The sequence below is a fragment of the Mytilus edulis genome, chromosome 6 (genome assembly GCF_963676685.1).
Source record: "Mytilus edulis chromosome 6, xbMytEdul2.2, whole genome shotgun sequence".
NCBI lineage: Eukaryota > Metazoa > Mollusca > Bivalvia > Mytilida > Mytilidae > Mytilus > Mytilus edulis.
In genome coordinates this window covers 27,116,281-27,137,310 of record NC_092349.1, presented here as the reverse complement: position 1 = coordinate 27,137,310, position 21,030 = coordinate 27,116,281, and the positions used below count along the sequence as shown (strand labels likewise).

General features: G+C 32.1%; 1 protein-coding gene across 1 annotated transcript in view; it reads right to left on the bottom strand.

Moving 5' to 3' along the window:
• Window positions 1-2,869: 2,869 nt before the first annotated feature.
• LOC139527425 (VWFA and cache domain-containing protein 1-like) overlaps window positions 2,870-21,030 on the bottom strand; it is a 35,105-nt gene continuing 16,944 nt past the window's right edge. The window contains exons 11-24 of the mRNA XM_071322884.1: window positions 20,186-20,465; window positions 19,540-19,651; window positions 18,245-18,422; window positions 16,939-17,075; window positions 16,389-16,555; window positions 14,791-14,901; window positions 12,522-12,617; window positions 10,909-11,023; window positions 9,341-9,436; window positions 8,411-8,551; window positions 6,044-6,147; window positions 4,945-5,064; window positions 4,177-4,310; window positions 2,870-3,277 (exon numbers count right to left, since the gene is read on the bottom strand). Coding sequence (XP_071178985.1) covers window positions 2,967-3,277; window positions 4,177-4,310; window positions 4,945-5,064; window positions 6,044-6,147; window positions 8,411-8,551; window positions 9,341-9,436; window positions 10,909-11,023; window positions 12,522-12,617; window positions 14,791-14,901; window positions 16,389-16,555; window positions 16,939-17,075; window positions 18,245-18,422; window positions 19,540-19,651; window positions 20,186-20,465 — 2,102 coding nt within the window. The 3' untranslated portion in view covers window positions 2,870-2,966. The remainder of the gene's footprint in view (window positions 3,278-4,176; window positions 4,311-4,944; window positions 5,065-6,043; window positions 6,148-8,410; window positions 8,552-9,340; window positions 9,437-10,908; window positions 11,024-12,521; window positions 12,618-14,790; window positions 14,902-16,388; window positions 16,556-16,938; window positions 17,076-18,244; window positions 18,423-19,539; window positions 19,652-20,185; window positions 20,466-21,030) is intronic.

Below are 21,030 nucleotides of genomic sequence, written 5' to 3'. Positions count from 1 at the left end.
TCTTTTCAATGGGACAGATAAGGCAGACAATTTTATCAAATTTTCAATATATGTCCCAAACGTAAAATATGTAGTGAGAAGTCCTATATAAGGGAAATAGTTTTGTAACAAGGATTCTTTAATGATGCAGTTATTTTGGCTTTCTCAGCTCAGCACATGGGGTTTCGGTTTTAATCTTGTGTTGACTGGACTTTCTTTAAATTTATACATGTTGCCCTGATAAATGGACGCTACTTGCTGTCATGGGTTTTACTGCAGGATAAAAGAAATATCCATGGATTTTAATACGACCGCTAAAAAAATTTTGCCTTGTATTTTGATATATTGTTGTTGTCGTCTGAAGACACATTGTTTCCGGATAATAACTTTAGTATAAGTGAATAGAAATCAATAAAATTTTAACACAATTTCAATAACCATAAAAGGAAGGTTGGGATTGTTTTTGGGGGTTATGGTCCCAAAGGTTCAGGAATTAAAGGGGCCCAAATAACATTTTTGTAGTTTCCAGTCCAAAACTTGTGATATAATATTAAAGAGATTTGTAAGCCTATAAATCTCTTTAATATTATATAACAAGTTTCCATGCTACAAAAGTATGGTTATAGAAGGTTATGGCTCAATTCATTTAGCAATAAGGGACAAAAAGGGGGGAAAACAAGGGTTTTTCTGGTTAAAGGACAATTTAGACAATTTAAAAGCAGTGTAAGGCAGGTAATTCCATTTACATTCCAATTCCATTAAAGGAATACTGTTTCATATATATTCTTGAGCATTTCAATAATATATGTTTTATTAAGATATATGCAGCAGTCTAATTTAAAGACCTATATTTTGTTATAAGATGTTATAAGGATACTTCTTAACTATTATTTTAATTAAGTCATTTCACAGAATAAAATTTATCAAAAGTCATATGCAAACTGTTTAGGTTGCGTTGTTTAATCTTCAAGACATCTCAAATTACATGTTTGCACTAAAGTAACATTATTCAAGTTAAAATGGATCCTTACAAATCGAATTTCAAAAGTAACAAATGACTCGAAGGTTCAATGTAATTGAAACCATAGAAAACAGAGTTCTGAATATCTATACCTATAACTTCAATGAGCATAATGACGATTTTTCTAACCAAGTCAATGGAATCTATTCATATGAACTTATACTTAATTTTTTTAATTTTCCTCTGAGCTCAGTATTTTTGTAATTTTACTTTTCATTTTTCTTGCGTCAAAATTTATGTCCCTTGGTTCCTTCTTATTGGTAAATTTCACTGTGGGTGCGTAAGACGCGGTTATCAGAGATTTAAACGTAAGTAGTCTTTTTACTACAATACAATTATCAAAATGATTATACCCAGGAGTAAATGGATAAACAAAAAAAACCTTGCAGTTTTAATAGTGTTTATTCTTTAAAAGAGAGCTCACGTATAGAAATTTATTAAAAGCATACTATTTCGCACCCATCTTAATAAAGACATTTCTTAAAAAGCAAACCAAGTCAGGTAATAACGTTTTTCCCGACTAATTGGCTATCAAATCTTGGATGTCTATGATTAAAAGCAAACTGAAAAGGAAAATAGAAATAGAAATATTCTGACACCTGATGATTAGGGTCATTAAAACGTAAAAAAGAATAGTAATGTGTTCCAGTCTTTAGCAAACAATCCTTCTAATCATTTTTGTCGAGCCTGCAACTTTTGTTGCAGAAAGCTCGACATAGGGATAGTGATACGGCGGCGGCGGTGTTAGCTCACTTCTTAAAAGCTATATATTTTAGAAGGTGGAAGACCTGGATGCTTCATATTTTGTATAAAGATGCCTCATGTTACGAAGTTTCCGTCAGTCACATGTCCATTGTCCTTGACCTCATTTTCATGGTTCAGTGACCACTTGAAAAAAAGTTCAGATTTTTTGTAATGTTAAATTCTCTCTTACTGTAAGTAATAGGATAACTATATTTAGTATGTGCGTACCTTGCAAGGTCCTCATGCCCGTCAGACAGTTTTCACTTGACCTCGACTTCATTTCATGGATCAGTGAACAAGGTTAAGTTTTGGTGGTCAAGTCCATATCTCAGATACTATAAGCAATAGGTCTAGTATATTCGGTGTATGGAAGGACTGTAAGGTGTACATGTCCAACTGGCAGGTGTCATCTGACCTTGACCCCATTTTCATGGTTCAGTGGTTATAGTTAAGTTTTTGTGTTTTGGTCTGTTTTTCTCATACTTTATGCAATAGGTTTACTATATTTGTTGTATGGAATGGTTGTAAGGTGTACATGTCTAGCGGGCAGATGTCATCTGACCTTGACCTAATTTTCATGGTTCAGTGGTTATAGTTAAGTTTTTGTGTTTTGGTCTGTTTTTCTCATACTTTATGCAATAGGTTTACTATATTTGTTGTATGGAATGATTGTAAGGTGTACATGTCTAGCGGGTAGATGTCATCTGACCTTGACCTCATTTTCATGGTTCAGTGGTCAAAGTTAAGTTTTTGAGTTTTGGTCTTTTTATCTAATACTATATGTCATAGGTCAACTATATATTTGGTGTATGGAAATATTTTATGATCTATATGTCAGTCGTGCAGGTATTATTTGACCTTGACCTGGTTTTCACGGTTCATTGCTCAGTTTTAAGTTTTTGTGTTTTGGTCTCTTTTCTTAAACTATAAGCAATAGGTCAACTATATTTGTTGTATGGAAGCATTGTTAGCTGTACATGTCTGCCTGGCATATGGTTCAACTGACCTTGACCTCATTTTCATGATTCCTGTTAAGTTTATGTGACAGTCGTAATAAAGCTTTATATTTAGGAGTATCAACATAATATCAATGATTAGTAAAGAAGGCGAGACATTTCAGTGTGTGCACTCTTGTTAAATTTTTAATATAATATACAAGGGTATTTTTTTTTATATTTTTCAAATAATTTTTAGTAATATTTGTCTATATCTAAATGTTTTGTTAAGAAGCCGAGTCACAATAAAAGTTTTGATTAACTTCAGGTTGCATCTTGTAGGGTGGAGGTAGTGATTCAGCACTACTTAATTCCTCTTTTTCTGTGTATTGTCTAAGTTCATGACCTGGAACAGCATCTAAATAAGGATCTACATCGTCATTTGGATATTTCGATCGGAAATACTTTCTTCCAAATATTATAATGAGCGTGAGTAGGATACCAAACACTATTGATCCACCAATTATACCTCCAATTGTACTTGTATCAGCGCCCCCTGACGATTTATCAGAGCCACCTGGAGTAGCTGGTAGTGGTGCTGAAAAAAAAATAACGATTTTATATAATTGATTAACTTTTCGATCAAAATTTCTCCTTGTTAAGGTTGCTCGGTGACAGATGCTCACACATAAAATTACCTATTTAATAGGTTGCAATGAAATAACCCGAACTGTCAGTTAAACATGTTAAATAATCCGATATATTTATAAAGCGTCATCTCCATTCATGTATTAAACTTTGTATTTGTTCAAATTAAACAATTATCCTAAGCAATACTCGACCTATCCAGATGACATGGAATCAAATGATAGAAGGGTTCTAAAGCATTGTCCTTATTCAATAATATATGTTTGTAAAAGAGGGACGAAAGATACCAAAGGGACAGTCAAACTCATAAATCTAAAATAAACTGACAACGCCATGGCTAAAAATGAAAAAGACAAACAGACAAACAATAGTACACATGACACAACATAGAAAACTGAAGAATAAACAACACGAACGTAACATATCCTCGTACATTTAGATTCGTCATTGCATGTGTAGAATAAAAGTTGCACACACGAATCATTATACTGTTTCCCGCAATTTTAGGTTGTTATATCTGAATCGAATTGTGACTTTAAACAGCGGTATCATACTGTTGCCCTTATTCACTCCACGTATATTTGTGCGTGTAATCTTCCTTCATCGGGAGGGGGGATAATGACCCTAGATATACTTTGATAAACATGTTTTCTTATTTATCCATAATTCATACATATGCATTGCTTTACATTTACATTTCCTTTTTGTAAAGAATATGACAGTTGTTATCCATTCGTTTGATGGGTTTGAGCTTTTGATTTTGCCATTTGATTTCGGACTTTCCGTTATTAATTTTCCTTGGAGTTTTTTTTTATATCTATTTTACGTTTTTCGATTTTATTAACGTACCACAAGTATCTCTTGTTGATGATTTAGTTTTTCCGAAAGTGCATTCCTCCTTTAATCTACAACATGGCGTTTCTATCTGTTGACTTGTGTCCGTATATTTACACCAGCTACACTCAGCCTCGCTAAAACAATCTCTAAAATAAAATTTTAAACAAGACAATTATAACTGAGAAATCCACAAATATTTCCTACTGCGGCAATATTTGGATTAATATTTGAGAATTTTCGGAAAAAGCATATGGAGACAGATTAATATAAGCATGTGTTGCTTGTTTCTGAATTCTTATGGTGATTGTGTTTATAAAATTATACTTGTATTATTCATAATAAAATACATCAAAAAGCCTATGATCTTTATAATACGGTTTATTTGTGTTTCAGAATGTTTCTATAAATTTTTAGACTAGGTCTCTATTAACAAAAAATAAAATAAAATAGATATTATCTTACGTCTTTATTGGTTACCTGCCATAACATTTATTAGATATGAATCTATGTGATCTTATGCATATGTTATAGATTCCTATGTTAAATCAATATTTATACAAAATAGTCCAAATAAAATTTTACTAAAATACTTGAAAAGGGTAGAAAGATAGCAGAGTGACATTCAAGCTCATCAATCGAAAAGAAACTGACAACGCAAAGGCTTAAAAAGAAAAAGAAAAGTAGACAAAAAATAGTACACAAAACACAACATAAGTATATTCTTTTCTTGTAATTATTGTATTTATATCTTATATTGAAATAAAATGAAGGTAAACCTACTGGTCTCCTGATTTGAGATGACAGGTCGGAATATAGCATGCTCCCAGTCCATCTGTAACATCAGGTTCACTTACTCCTGATGTATCAGGTAGCCTCGCACTGCATGGGAAAGGGGCAGATCTAAATATAGAAAAATTTATTCTGCAGAAAGATCATTTCACCGTTAACTCAATTGTCAAATAAGCATATTTTTTTTAAAGATAACATCCCTTTTAGTGAATTATTTTTGATTCATGGGAAGCATAAGATATATACGGTTGTTTGCATGTATTTTGTTTTGTGTCTTTTAAAGAATCTTTTGATATTAGGAAGTCAATAGTAAAATGAGGTAAACATTTTGGCAATTCCTTGAAATTTGACAGTGTATTTATAGTTGATTAATGTTGAAACACGTGAGCTGATTTTTGATTATTTTTTGTTTTTGTGTTGTTGAGGTGAGTCTTTGTTTTATGTTTTATATTTTATAGTACAAGCATTATAGATGGAGTAGAGAATGTACCAAAGAGACAAAAACCCGACCATAAAGCAGCAAACAACCCACGACCGTAAGAGGTCTTCAACGCAGCGAAATATAACACACCCGAAGGTGGCTCAAGCTGGCCCCACAACAATATAATATGCATGTACTAGTTAAACGAAATAGACATAATAAACTCCGAAACGTGCAAATGTCCAAAAGTTAAATTTGACTTACAAAGCCTAGAGGTTCCTGGGAATTGGTACAATGCAAAATATAGGAGCGGGATAGAATATGTTTTGTGAGATCTCATGATCAATTCTCCGCTATACCTCTAGTCAACGTTGGAATAGGTAACAAACTTAGCAACATGACGATGGTCAACATAAACTAACAAAAGACAACTAACAGTTCCTGACATGCAAGCTCCAGACTTTTATTAAACTGATTGAAAGATTGTGACTGTATCATATGAAAATCAACCACACTCCCCATTAGACACAGTAAAGATGATATGTTTTTGTTTCCCTCTGGTTTAGTTTGTAACCCAGATTCGTTTTCTCTCAATCGATTTATGTTTTTTCAACAGCGGTATACTACTGTTGCTTTATTTATGACATAAACAGCTTCAGTGGTACTTACTCTGTACTATATGAGTTGGCACAAACATCGTAGATGATAGGTTTATGACACAAACAGTTACAGTTGCTTTTACATTCCACAACATCTGGGGACTTAGAGTCATCCTATAATTAAAATATGTCTACTGAAGCCGACATTTAAAAGAGATTAACAAATCAAAATTGGTTCAAACAATCGTCGAGTTTCAAACATATAAACAGACTTTTAGTATTGTTTCCCCTTGTTAATGTCTCCTTATCTCAATTGAATTTCAAGAATCGCAAAATTGATAATAATCTTTATAGTTGAAGGTAATCGACTCATATCGACTCATATAATGAGTCAGCCGACGAATTTCGCGATGTTGACCTATGTGATGATCTTATTGATCATTAATTAAAAGCATTTGAAAGTTTTTATCTATCTGTTATAGTTTTTAAGATGATAGGCAAACACTTTAACAAATTGAAACAATCTTCATCATAGGGCAATACTCCCTATAAGGAGTTGATCAGCGAATTCAGATATGTATGATGACACTTTTAACTGAATATTTGTTTTGCTTTTTTTATTTGCAAAAGTAGCAAAAGGGACTGGACACAAGTTAAACCAACATTAATGACGTCCTCTCCCTATAACATATAAACACAAAGTATATAAGATAACGACTAACAACCTAGTAGGAATGCAATATAAACTACAAAAAAAAACCACCTAAAAATGCAATATAACATGGAATAATTTATAAAACTGTATAGAACTGGACTTGCATGAATAGTTGAGGTATAATTTAGAATTTTAATTGAGTGTACTCAATCTTTATGAAATTCTAATTTATGATTGAACAGACTTCATCTTTCGTTTAAATAGATTTATATTTCTGGACGTAGGTTTTATGCTATTTCATTCAATAGTAGTAGACAGAAAAAAGGATTTTCTGATTATCTCTAGTATATATAATTACTACTGTTTCGCAAATCACAATTCGATATTTGGCCAACAAGAAGGGGCATAAAATAGCAGAGATAATCTGGGGTGGTCCCATCATATAAGAATAGAACAAATTGAGCTGTCTGGACTTTCTTATGTCCACTAGCAATTACCAGCCTATTTCAAAATATATAGCTTCCCGACTAGCGAACACGGGCAACCAAGTCACTTATTTTTCTGCTTCCAACTGAACATGTTCTAAATTGTCGGAGTTTTGTTAAATACAACAATCCCATAACTCATACTGAGGATTCTTTAGTAATCGCTAGAGATCATTATTCGTGGATTCCGTGGTAACCCAGGATCCACGAATTCTGATGTTCCACGAATAACAAATTGTCTAAAGGAATATAGGTAGTCTTTGGCTTAACCATGAAATAAAATATCCACGAAAACGCAAGTTTTCTTCAGTTCACGAAAGTTCGTACTCACGAAAATTAATGAATCCACAGTTTGCATATTCCATAATGAGTCTTATTGATATTAGGTATATACGAGCAATATAATTTCTATTCAATAATCTTTCAATTTTCTAAGAACATTTAATCTTGTGCTAGCATAATTTAGAAAATGTTTTCTATATGTGTATGGATTTTACCATTGGAATCAAAAGTTATTCCTAAGTGTTTATGAAGAAAGACAAATTCTACTGCTGGAATTTGAAATTCTATTTTAATATCATCTGGGGAAGTATTATATGAGAACAGCAAAGCCTTTGTCTTATAAGGATTAACATTTTTAAGCCAATCTTGCTGAGATTCGTTCTAAATCGCTGTTTAAGACATCCTCAATTGTGCAAGGGCTATTAATTGTATGAAAAAGGGATGTGTCATCAGCATCGAGTTAAAATTATCAAATGATCAGCTATTTCATTTTTTATTTTATCTATTTTGCATTTTTTTTTAAAGAAAGGGTATTAACTCCGGTACTGAATGTATGTTATATAATGTTTGACATTTAATGCTCTTCAACTTTGGTATTGTTTGGCTTTATAAATATTTTGATATGAGGGTCACTGATGAGTCTTATGTAGACGAAACGCTCGTCTGGCGTACTAAATGAGAATCCTGGTAACTAATTAAGCCACTATTTTCCATAAAATAACAACGAAGTCTTTAGAAAGTGCACAATAATCATCACGATCATACTGATATACATAAAAAGAGACCGTATCAAAGATAAATAATGTCAACACAACATTAGGGATTTCGGTTCAGGTCATTACATCGAGGATGTAAGACATTTTACGATATCAATGCAAACACAGAAAACATATAAGTTAGTAATTCTATTTCTGCGACATTTTAAAAAGTAAATGAACTTGATGACGTTATAACAATGGCAAAGTGGTATTCTATGAAATATTAAAAACAACATGATTAACTAGTGCACACTTACACAAGTACAAGTTAGCGGTACATTTGGCTTGGACTTTTTTCTGATGATAAACAGATTAGTTTCAGTTATAGGCCTCAACTCAAACGTGTTGCTTGTTTTGGCAAAGTCTAGTCCGCTCGACATTATTGTTGGTAACGTCACCTTTAATAAATGAAATTGACTGATTGAATTAGTTTTATCTGTGTTGGCAAAGTCTTGTCCTCTAAACGTTATTGTTAGACGTTTTACCTTTAATAATTACAATTGACTTTCATACATTAGTGTTTTGAGTGTTGTCAAAGTATATTCCGTTACATGTTATTGCTGGTAACGTCACATTTAATCAATATAATTGTCTCTCATAAATTAGTTTGATCTTTGTTGGAAAAGTATATTCCACTACACGTTCATGCTGGTACCTTCTCCTATGATAAACAGAATTAACTCTACCAAATCAGTTTCATTTTTGTTTGCAAAGTCTTGTCTGCTGGACGTTATTGTTGGTAATTTCACATTAAATAAATAATATTAACCTTTTCAAATTAATTTTAACAACAACTAATGTTATACAATCAGGCAACAATGTGTTTAATGTATCTGCTGTACAAATGGACTACATGCAAAATATTTAAATAAACCATTTTATATTATATAAAGGAACGCTTACGTATGTGGTCTTTTGAAACGTAGAGAAAAAAATAGATTTAATGACAGTTGATAATATGTAATTCTATCATTAAAGTATAAACATTAAAATCCATTAAAATTTCAGAAAGGTCATCCTTATAAGTAATTTAATGTTTATGTACTACACATATTGCCTCATAATTGTATCAAAATGGTTTATCAAATATATTAAATGGACAATTCTTACCCCTGACGTCTCATAAATGTTGTACGCGTTATTTCACATACTTTCTAGCAGTGATGTTCCGAATATATAATACTAACCCTATAGGATGTCAGTTCTTTATTCGTAGAATAATCTTGGCATGATTTTGGATTTAACACTCCTTGACTGCGTAATACATTTGCAATTTCAGGTTCCTACAATTATTATATACCCCGTTAGTTGAATAATGAATTTGCTGATACTTATTGTCCCTCTATAACAAATTATCGCACCGCGGGTAAAATATCACGTTGTGATTGGTTTAACGCTGTCTCGTGGAGACCCCTTATGAGACCGTAGGGGGTTAGTAAATTTCATAGGGGGTTCATGACGCGTTAATGGTGACGTCATCTATTAACGTTGTTGTGTTTTGTTGTTTGTTTTCAACAAAACGCAGCAGAAAAAGTCTAGCGTGCGATAAATTCGTTATACGGTTAACTACTGACCCCCTACGGATCCATAGAGGGTGAATAAAATTCATAGGGGACTTGGCCTCCGGCCTCACCCCCTATGGATTTTTCTAACCCTCTATGGATCCGTAGGGGATCAGTAGCGAACAATATAACTTATAGTATGGGGTCTTCCTCGCATTTATTTATCATTCATGTTTGATATCTGTAACTATCATTCACTGCTCTTAATTAAAGAATTGACTATAATTAATTCCAAAATTTTAGTGTTTCAAAACATTATTTAATTGGTTTGTATTTCAAAGTTGCAGAATGTTGTTTGAAACAGTAAAGTGAGTATTGTATCCCTACTGCAGTTCTCGTAATTCAATTAATGCAGTTTAACAACGTTCTTTCTGCGGGTTTTGTGTTATTATCTTAAAAACAATAAAAACAAACCAATATTTAACAAAGTAGCACAAAAAGGCCCATATCAAATTTAACAACCTCATTTATTGCTTTTTTTTATCTTTAATTTTTTTTTTTATGTTAAATCCATCCATAGAGGATAAAAACATTAAATCCGAAACGTACAATCGCGCGCTTGACGTCAGAATGTAAATGTCAAACAGGTAGAGATATGTACATTTGAAGTTTACCTTGCTCTATTTGCTGCATGTCTATATGCTTAGTGTGTATTTCTTCTAATAATAGAGCCACGTCATTATGTATCAAAGAAACACAAAGGACGAATTAAACGAGGTTTCGTGATTTATTAATGTAATTTAACGACGCAACGTTCTTTTTGCAGGTTTCGTGATTAAATAAATGCAATGAAACGTAGTTCTTTCTGTTGGTTTCATGATTAAATTAATGTTATTTAACGACGTTCTATCTGCAGGTTTCGTGATTACATTAATGCAATTTGACAACGTTCTTTCTGCAGGTGTGGTGATTCAATTCATGCAATTTTAACGGCGGTAGTATACGGATGTTCAGTAAATAAGTTGTGTATACCGAACAAAAACAAGAAAGGAAGCATATATGTTTTTTTATTTGGTTAAGTGAGATAAGGTGTGATTAAAGGATGAACAATTTGATCAAACACACAAATTCTAAGCAGTAACATGACATAGTTTGGTAACAATAAATGAACATATGGAAAGGACGACAGAATTAAAATGAAACTGAAATATTGTTTTGAAAAACATATTAATCAAATTTTATTGTCAGCAAACCTCTACAGTGATATGATTGGGTTCCTTAAATGCATTTTCATCAGATGTCTCTTTGAGTCTTGGGTGCATTACAACAAATCCACTGTCATCTATTATAATGCAACTGTAGCCGTCACTAAGAAAAAGAATTGTCTAAATGAGTGGAAAGATTTCAACAATGTTAGATGAAAACAAAATCACATATTTTCATAAACACAATATTACGAACATACCAAATAAATGAGTCAAATCTGTATAACGCAATATTTTTCTAGGAGTAGAAAAGCAAAGAATTTCGCCATAATTTGATGGGTTGGTTGATAATGCTTTATGATAAAAGAAATGAAACTGTGCCTTTTAAAATTGTTACACAATGATGACTGATGTACTCATATTTTGACTATTTTTTGTTTGTTATGCCTGTTTGGTTCACGCATCATTGTAAATATGACGGATTTTTATAAGACTGTCATCAAAGGAAGAGGTTTAGCGCTATAAAAATGCCTGTACCAATGCAAGTCAGGAATATGAAAGTTCTTGTCCATAGTACGTATTTGATGTGTTTTGACATTTGATTTTGCCATGTGATTATGGACTTTCCGATTAGATTTTTTCTCCGAGTTCTGTATTTTTGTGATTTTACTTTTTAATTGAAATACTTCCATTTTAATGTTATAAAATTCCAGCAGCGAAAGAGAGAAAACAAAAATACACACTGATACATGTAATAATGAAACAAAACTTTGAAATGGAAAATCTTGCTAACATGTCATCGCTAAGGATTGATTTTCACTAGTTCATGTAGTTATGAACCTATTAAAATATCTGTTATCGCGACAGTATGAAACACATTTAGGAAATGAACCAATTAAAATATCTGTTATCGCGACAGTATGAAACACTCAGGAAATGAACCAACTAAAAGATTTGTTATCGCGACAGTATGAAACACTCAGGAAATGAACCAATTAAAATATCTGTTATCGCGACAGTATGAAACACTCAGGAAATGAACCAATTAAAATATCTGTTATAGCGACAGTATGAAACACTCAGGAAATGAACCAACTAAAAGATTTGTTATCGCGACAGTATGAAACACTCAGGAAATGAACCAATTAAAATATCTGTTATCGCGACAGTATGAAACACTCAGGAAATGAACCAACTAAAAGATTTGTTATCGCGACAGTATGAAACACTCAGGAAATGAACCAATTAAAATGTTTGTTATCGCAACAGTATGAAACACTCAGGAAATGAACCGATTAAAATATCTGTTATCGCAACAGTATGAAACACTCAGGAACTGAACCAATTAAAATATTCTCATTGAAAATTTGGCTTACCTGTTATCGCCATATGACAAGATACACACATGTAATGAACCAACAAAAACATTGCAATGAAAAGTCTTGCCTACTTGCGACAGGACAGATGAACACAGGCAATGAAACAATTAAAATATTCCCATGGAAAATTGTCCTTACCTGTAATTAGCATATGATGGATACACACTAATTATGAACCAATAAAAAAATTCGAATGCAAAATATTGCTAACCTATTATCGCCAAAGGATAGAACATACTTGTTATGAACCAATTGAATGTTGCCCATGGAAATTTTGCTTACCTGTTACTGCCACAGGATGGATAAACACTAGTAATGAACCAATTAAAGTATTCCAATGGAAAATCTGCAGCTGACGCAGCAGTTACTATATTCGAACTAAAAGTAAAATAAACCATAGATAATTAATTCATCTTTTCCAGACTTCATGTTATATTTAATTACCATTCCAGTTTATAGACAAAGAAAAAAGCAGGTGTAGTACAGATCAAGCAGATATTAGTTAAAAGTAAAGTTGCAAATTTGTTGTCACATTCCAAACTTGGTATTTGTGTGTTTTTTTCAAATAGGAAACGATCCAAATTATATACAACCATTGACAATATTCAATGGAATCTATAAGTTAAAGTAAACAAATGTTATAAATATGAATACAAAACAAAACCAGACGTGATAGATTTACCGTGGATTCATATATATTCGTTGGATGCTAATTTCCATAGAATTTGTGGTTACAGGAGGAACAAATTCTTCTAAAGGAATGTATGCTGACTTTGCAAATAAACCACCAAACTAAATATCCACTTATATCCTTGTTTTCCTCAATCCCAGAAAATTGGTACCCGCGAAAATAAATTAATCCACAGTACTATGACAATAATTTAACGGTTAGAAAATCATATTTTTTTAAAACTATTTTTGTGCTATCTTCGCATTTCTTGCGCGGTGTGAGAAGAATATTTCTCATCACTAGTAAAATATCTGTTCTCAGCAAATGATTGGTCGAAATTTTATCATGACGTTAAATTTTGATGGTTTCTGTAGAATTTTCTTTTGTGACGTCCTGATAAAAGGGACAATACCTGATGACGTCACTTATAAAGACCACAACTGTACGCAAATCTTTGAAAAGCAAGGATACATGTAACAATCAAATCATTAACAGATTCCACCATTATAACTCCGTATTACGATATTTCTCCACTCACTCTCTTGAGTGGAGCAATAGCGTAACATATTTGTTGCAGTGATAGAATCTATATTGGTAAATTTTATCCTACGATGGTAGAAAAAAGCCTTAAAAAGTCGGAATGAGAATACATATGTTCACACACTTTTATGTAATTTGTTAGGAGCAACAAATAAAAGAACTATGTCAATTAGACATGCTTTGATACTATATCTGCCCTTGAATGTTTACTTGATTACATTTCTGTTCGCCTTGGAGATCCCGTCTTTCGTCAAGTTATCGGAATTCCAATGGGTACTTACTGTGTATCATTTATTGCGGACCTGTTTTTGTATTGTTATGAGTTACACTTTATGACTAAAATCAGCAAAGACCTATCGAAACAATATCTGATGCAAAAATTTAACAATACTTTTAGATATTTGGATGATATATTGGTTCTCAGTAATGAAGACTTCAGTATTTAAACTAAAGACAAAAATCATGCTGAACTTACGTTGATTAAAGCTAACACTAACAATGACAACTGTCCTTTCCTCGATCTTGATATCTATATCATTAACGGGAAGCTTAATACAAAAATTCATGATGAGATTATTCTTTATTTCTTATCGTTAATTATCCGTTTTTAGATGGTGTCGTTCCCTTGTCACCATCTGATGGTGTTTATTTATCTCAACTTGTACGATTCGCTCGTGTATTTAACACGTGTATGGTGTACTGCTCCTCGGGGCGTTTTGATTGACACATAACACTTGTTGTTGTTGGAACAACGTATAAGATTTTAGCGAGAGAAATGTGTGTGTTTTCTGGCCTTTGTTAGACTTGTATCATTTTTAATTTTAGTTTCTTGTGTAAAATTCGGAGTTTAGTATGACGTCCATTATCACTGAACTAGTATACATATTTGTTTAGGGGCTAGCTAAGGGACGCATCTGGGTGCGGTGGCCTTCGGGTGTTGTGTGCTCTATGACTCGGGTGTTGTCTCTTTGACACATTCCCCATTTCCATTCTCAATTCTATTCAATGCACTGTTTACATTTGTTTCGACCTCATTAAATCTAAATGGGTCAAGCCTTGAGAGTACACAAAGTAAAATTAAGATGTCTGTTCTGTTCTGAAAGAGTGTTATGCACACACATTATAAACACTGCTTACTTATCTTTGTTACAATTTTGAAATCATGCTATGAAAATGAAGGTTGTAATTCCCTATTTTGTTATTTTAAAAATCTAACAACATCCTCGTTCTGATGCAACTTTAAATTTTGATGCTAGCGAAAAAAAAATAATACATTATTGCACATTATATTGTTGGGATCTTTTAAAAAACATTGACCATTTCATTTGATAGAATAATCACCCTTTTTTTTGTATCGTATGTACAAATGTTAGAACTATTCCTGATCCCCAGGCATCAACGTACGGTGTGGTCACGAACATAGACCCTGGGTGTGCCATCGCCTGTCTCCACCTGCAAGATGAATGTTTGACATTGTATTTTTGGCATGACATATATTGAGGTCATGAATTAAGAGAAATTTGAATAGAGGTCTGAAATCGTGCATCGACTGTATGCAAAAGGTCTGCATAACAGAGATATGTTTATATGTCCAATTTCTTTTTACTATTCTTATTTTAAGAAGAATCACAAACTGAATTCAAAGGTAAATTCCAGTGCAAGAAAATGAAACAGGCTATCTGTAGTAGAATACAATCATTATCATAAAAATAAACACATCATAGATACCAGGACTAAATTTTGTATATACGCCAGACTCATCAGTGACGCTCGAATCCAAAAAAGTTGAAAAAGCCAAATAAAGTACGAAGTTTAAGAGCATTGAGGACCAAAATTTCTAAATGTTTTGCCAGATACAGCAAATGTAATCTATGCCTGAGGTAAAAAAGCCTCAGTATTTCAAAAATTCAAAATTTTGTACACTGATAATTTATAAAAAGATTCTTATCTATCAAATATTATGCACCAAGTCTAGTCGATTTTTATTGTTGTTCTTTATTTTGTCTTAAATAGGTAACGTATTCTTGTTGATCAGTCTTAAGTTTTCTATGTTGGTGTTTGTGTTTTTTTGTTAGTCTGTTGGTCTCTATCTGTTTTAGCCATGGCGTTGTCAGTTTATTTTCGTCTTATGAATTTGAATGTCACTCTGGTATATTTCGCCTCTCTTTCACCCCACATTATAGTGGTGTTAAAGATTGTATTGAATATAATAAATATCTGATTTAAGGTGGTATGGGAGTCTAAAATAAAAATGATAGAATTTGTTCATACTTTGCCAACACGTTGTATCTATTGATACATGTTGAAAAATATAATAAAAATGATAGGTCACCGCGCATTTTCTCAAGCTACAGGACGGGACAAAATGACACATTTTGTATAGATTATACAGGAAAAAAAACACCATTTTGTGATTAGAAACTAAACAAAATGATAGAATTGTTAAATACTTCAGGAAAAGATAGCTTTCAGACACTGCTTTGAGAATATCAAAAGAAAAGATAGGGTCACCGTACGTTTTTTCCGGCTAAAATACAAAATAGGAAAATTCCATACAGAATCCTTCAGAAAATGCACTTTTTTATAGTTACCTCCCCTTAAAATGCCAATTTAAAAAAAAAAATAAAAACAACCAAAAATAATATACATTTGCAAAAATATCAATATTTAGAAGGTATATTCTTATAAATTGGTACTTTTAAATGAAAATGTATATTAAACATCTGCATTCCTGCATCCAATTTTGCTAATTTGATGGAAAATCTGGACCTTTGATTCTCTGTTTTTTACAAACCAAGATGGAGGAAGACACCCATACCACCTTAAAAAGATTTTTAATGATTATATTTCTTATTTTTCACTTTGATTTACTTTGCAGATCAGTCTGCCTGTCGACAGTACATTTCGCCGTGATTATTTTCCTTTATCTTAATGCTTACCAGCCTCGTTTTTCATGATCATATGATTTCAGTAGATTTACTCCAGGATAAATCCTGATCAGCCCTGCTTTTGTTGCAATGTATCTCCATGCCACATACCTCGCCTTATTACTTTTCCAAAATTCTTCAGCTTTATATGTAGCCCACACAGATGATCGAAGTGTTGACTACGTTAATTTAAAAAATAGAAAAAATAATGAAAGTTCAGATGTGTCTACCTATATATTGTAAAGATCGATTAACTGTATACCACCATTTTGGCTTATACAACAGCAATACACAGTCGGTATAGTTCTTATCTTACAATCAACTAATGTTGAGATATTTGTAATCGATGAGTATTCAAATTAAAAAAATAAGTGATGAACTGCATTGAGACTGTTTTAAAAAAATACAAAATACTTGTTTCTTTTAAATTACTTTTTTTTACCAATCCATGTAAAGGATCAAATGAATAAAGGTACCAATTCATGAAAGGTTATGATTCGTAGATAAGTAGTGGATTTTATTTTACAATTCTTTGATATGTTTAACTTTGAATTCAATTAACCTTGAACCCAGGATTAATCTCGTTCTTCTTTGTTAGAAAACCTTGGTATTTACTGACATCTTCCGCGGTCTCATCACGGTCTAAATATTGAAAAGGGTTTTCAAAGGCAGCCTGTGAAAACTTTACACAACTACGATCTGAAACAAAAATGATTAAACGGTCTTAATTTAATCTCATCAAAACATTAATAATTTTTAACGTTTTAACATCAGAGTAAAAAGGGGAAATAATATGGAAATATGATAATTCACTTAAACTGAATTTGCCATAGACTATGCAATTCCATGTAAAGATTTGTAATCTTCACAAACATCTGCATAGGTTTAGTACATGTATCATTTTGTTTCTTGATTGATAGTTACAATACTGAAAATGAACAAATAAATAAGTGAAATTGGCACTTTATACACCTCTTATACCAAAGCGATTTTCCTTCATTAGGAATACCCAAATCTTAACATTTGAAACGTAAATATGATTCAACGTTAGGAATTTTATGACAAAAAAGAACTTAGCATTTGGTTTTAAAGCCAACTTTAGTTGAGGGAGTAGGATACATGGTGTATTAATAAGATTCTAAATTATTAATAAAAACGATTTGGATTATTTTTGATAACTTTCGATGAAAGTTTATTTTCATCTTTTATCATCGAAAAATCATAATAAAATATATGTTTTAAATTATGTCAGTACCGAATAACTGACTTTTATCTACTGATAATCCTTATCGGGCGAACAGTTCAAGAGCAGTAAAATCAAGCCGGTGCTAATAAATGAAATAGACTCTTCTGATTATATCTGTTTGAAATATTTTAAAATGGTTCACATTATTTTTCATTGGAGATTCGGTTACTAGATATTCATTAAAACATCTTATGAAAGGTTTTCTAGAAACGTTTATAATTCGCCGAAAATAATATCTGATGTACGAAATGTAACACTATGTGTTCTTTTTTTTTTTACATTTTTACCTATTATGTCATTTTGAATAGTGATATGTTGGTTTTTTTTTCACACATCGTTGTCAGTATAATGGAATACAACTGTCATACAAGTGATAGGTTTAGCTAGCTAGGAATCAGACCAGGTTTAATCCAACATTTTCTACATACGAAAATGCATGTACCAAGTCAGTTATATGATAATTGTTATATAGTTAGGGAATTTCCTTTTTGAATTTCCCTCGGAATTCAGTTTTTTGTGATTTTACTTTTCAATCTATATCTTTTATCCCTTGTTTCCGTCCCCTTTAACCTAAAATTGCCTTTGTAACTAGACTTTCCGGTTCATTTTTAAACCCACCTACCTAATGTTACACGCCTCTTGTAGAATTTACAATCAGGAAAGTTATCAGTAAGCAAACTCCGATTATGGTACATAAAAACCATGTCTATATTTGTGTCACTCGGAAGTTTGGATTCAGAAATTTCTGCGTACGATTCGTTTACAAAAACAACACACACAGAAAAGTTACTCTTCAGTATCTGCAATTTACAACAAATGTACATTAGTATAAGTATGGTTATACATTTTTTATACAATGATGACGTATAATTACGCAGTATAAAAATTAAAATCACAAAAAATACTGAAAGTCCTTAATCAAATGGCAAAATCAAAATCTCAAACATCAAACATATGAATAACAACTGCCATATTCGTAACTTGGTACAAGCATTTTATCATGTAGAATGTGATTGATAAAACCTAACAAATAGTTAGCTAAAACTCTCACTTGAATAGCAGTCTCATCAAATTCCATTATATTGACAGCGATGAGTGAACAAAACAAACAGACATGATAGATAAGAATGTCAAAAATATAGCATTCAACATTGTGTATTTGTCATAAGAAGATGTCTGTTCAAGGCAACAATATGGTTTTCCACTGGATCCGTTGGTTGATTACGTTTTATTTTATTTTGTCAGTTTTTATAGAATTCACATTTTGGAGTTCAAAATTATTGTTATATCTTTTTTCGCATTTTGCTTGATTCTCTATTGACTACTTCTGGTAAAACTTTAAGAATTACTAGTGAATCACAACTTTGAAGAAACATTATCTAATATTTCAAAACGGCATATGCTCTCAATTCATACTGCATCATTACAAATTAGATATATCAATCTAAACTGTCTTTTAAATCGTATGATTTGACAATGTAAATATCATCATGACCTTTAATGTATTAAAAGAGGGACGAAAGATACCAAAGGGACAATCAAACTCATAAATCTAAAACAAACTGACAACGCCATGGCTAAAAATGAAAATTAACCTCTTAATGACGTTTGGTTTTGTGTTGCCTCATTGTGTCCGAGAATGACTTTACCCTTTGTTTATTGCTATTTTCAAATTTTCAACGTTTGAATCAATTTTTCAGTTTTCTAATATTTGGACTCTGTATTCGTAATGTTCATCGTGTGCAGAACCATTGGTACTGTGCATGTAACTAAAAAGAGGCAGGGTTCGGTAAAATGATGGTTTATCGTTAAAATAGAGCAGATTCTTTCAGTAACTGGTACAATTGAGAATATTGTTTCTTAATTTAATACGTTTGGGGAATGACTAGTTATATTTAAATGTATATAAACCCGTACCGAACCCCAAAAGAAATGTGCTTGACGACTGGTATCACTACTACCATCATTAACCAGTTTACCACGTGGTTTGGTGAAGAACTTCGTAAACGATTTGGATCCAGTGCCTCCGCTAAAATAAAGAAAACTTCCGTTTGAACAGTTCATAAATTTGCAAACATTATGTGTTTTGATACATTTGAAAGTTAAAACATTTGGTTCTTTGATACCACAGTTTCTGTTTCGAGCAACTGACGTACCAAAGCATAGGCATGATATCTCCGATGAGTCATATCGCTCGAATAAACATATATCACGGAAATCATCGAATATACGATTAAGCAGACCAATATTCCAAACATAACACACCAGTGTCTTTGAAATTTACTTAGTGGACTTAAGATGGATATGAACATCCACTCATAAATTTTATGGACACCATCAAAAGTTGGTTGACCATTATTTAATATCACTTTCACAGATGATAGTACTGTAGATGTGTTCCATATTATAAAGTCGTGGACATATTTGGCTTGGCTTTACTGTTCAATGCAAGACATCCGATTGCACATTTTCTTTCTTCCTTTTTACTTCTGAAACACAAAGACTGCACATTTATTTAACTAAAATAATGCAATGAAAAAGATAACGTAACAACATAGTATACCTTTTCATTGATTCAATGACTGATTTGGCAGCATCTCCTCGTTCGAACACACCAATATCTACTAAAACAGGGTCTTCTGTAGATTTCACAAATGCTGCATTTGGTAACAAAGGATGCATAAGTGTTCTCCCGGTACCATCTATCATAAACGCATAGGTAAATTCGTCCTCTGAGAAGTACTCAATTTCAGTCAAAAGTTTACTTATTTTCACATCGGTGCACATTACTCCGTGCAATCCAATCGACATCTGCACACGTCGACATAATGATGTAATTAACCCTAAAAACGTAAAGGTGATCAAATCAGATATATTGTGTGACGTTGTATTCATACAGTTACAAAGATATCACTAGGGGACATCATTTAAATTTAAAATTAAATTTAAGTTAAGATTTAAGATCAAACCCATTGTTTGCGGATGGGGTAGGGAGGTGCATTGTGCTTATCAGATTGTATTTTTCTAGGTTGTGTTTTTCAAATTTTACTTTTCTATGTTGAGTTGTGTTTTGATTAATTTATTTTTAGCCATGACATTGTCAGTTTATTTTCGACTCTCTTCTAAGGAGAAGACACAAAGAATCCCTTCCTACATACAGGTACCAGTCTAAAATATTATCATAAATAATCACATCTTGACAAATCAGAATGTCGAAATCATTTTCATTTATATGAATAAAGGCAACAGTAGTATACCGCTGTTCGAAATTCATTAATTCATATAACATCGTTTCTTAAATTGCACATTTGGGGTTTTGTACGAATCTGATTGTACTATGTTAATATGCTAATGACCATGGAAAAGGCTGAACTGTACACAAATGAAAAAGCATGCTGTAAAATTATG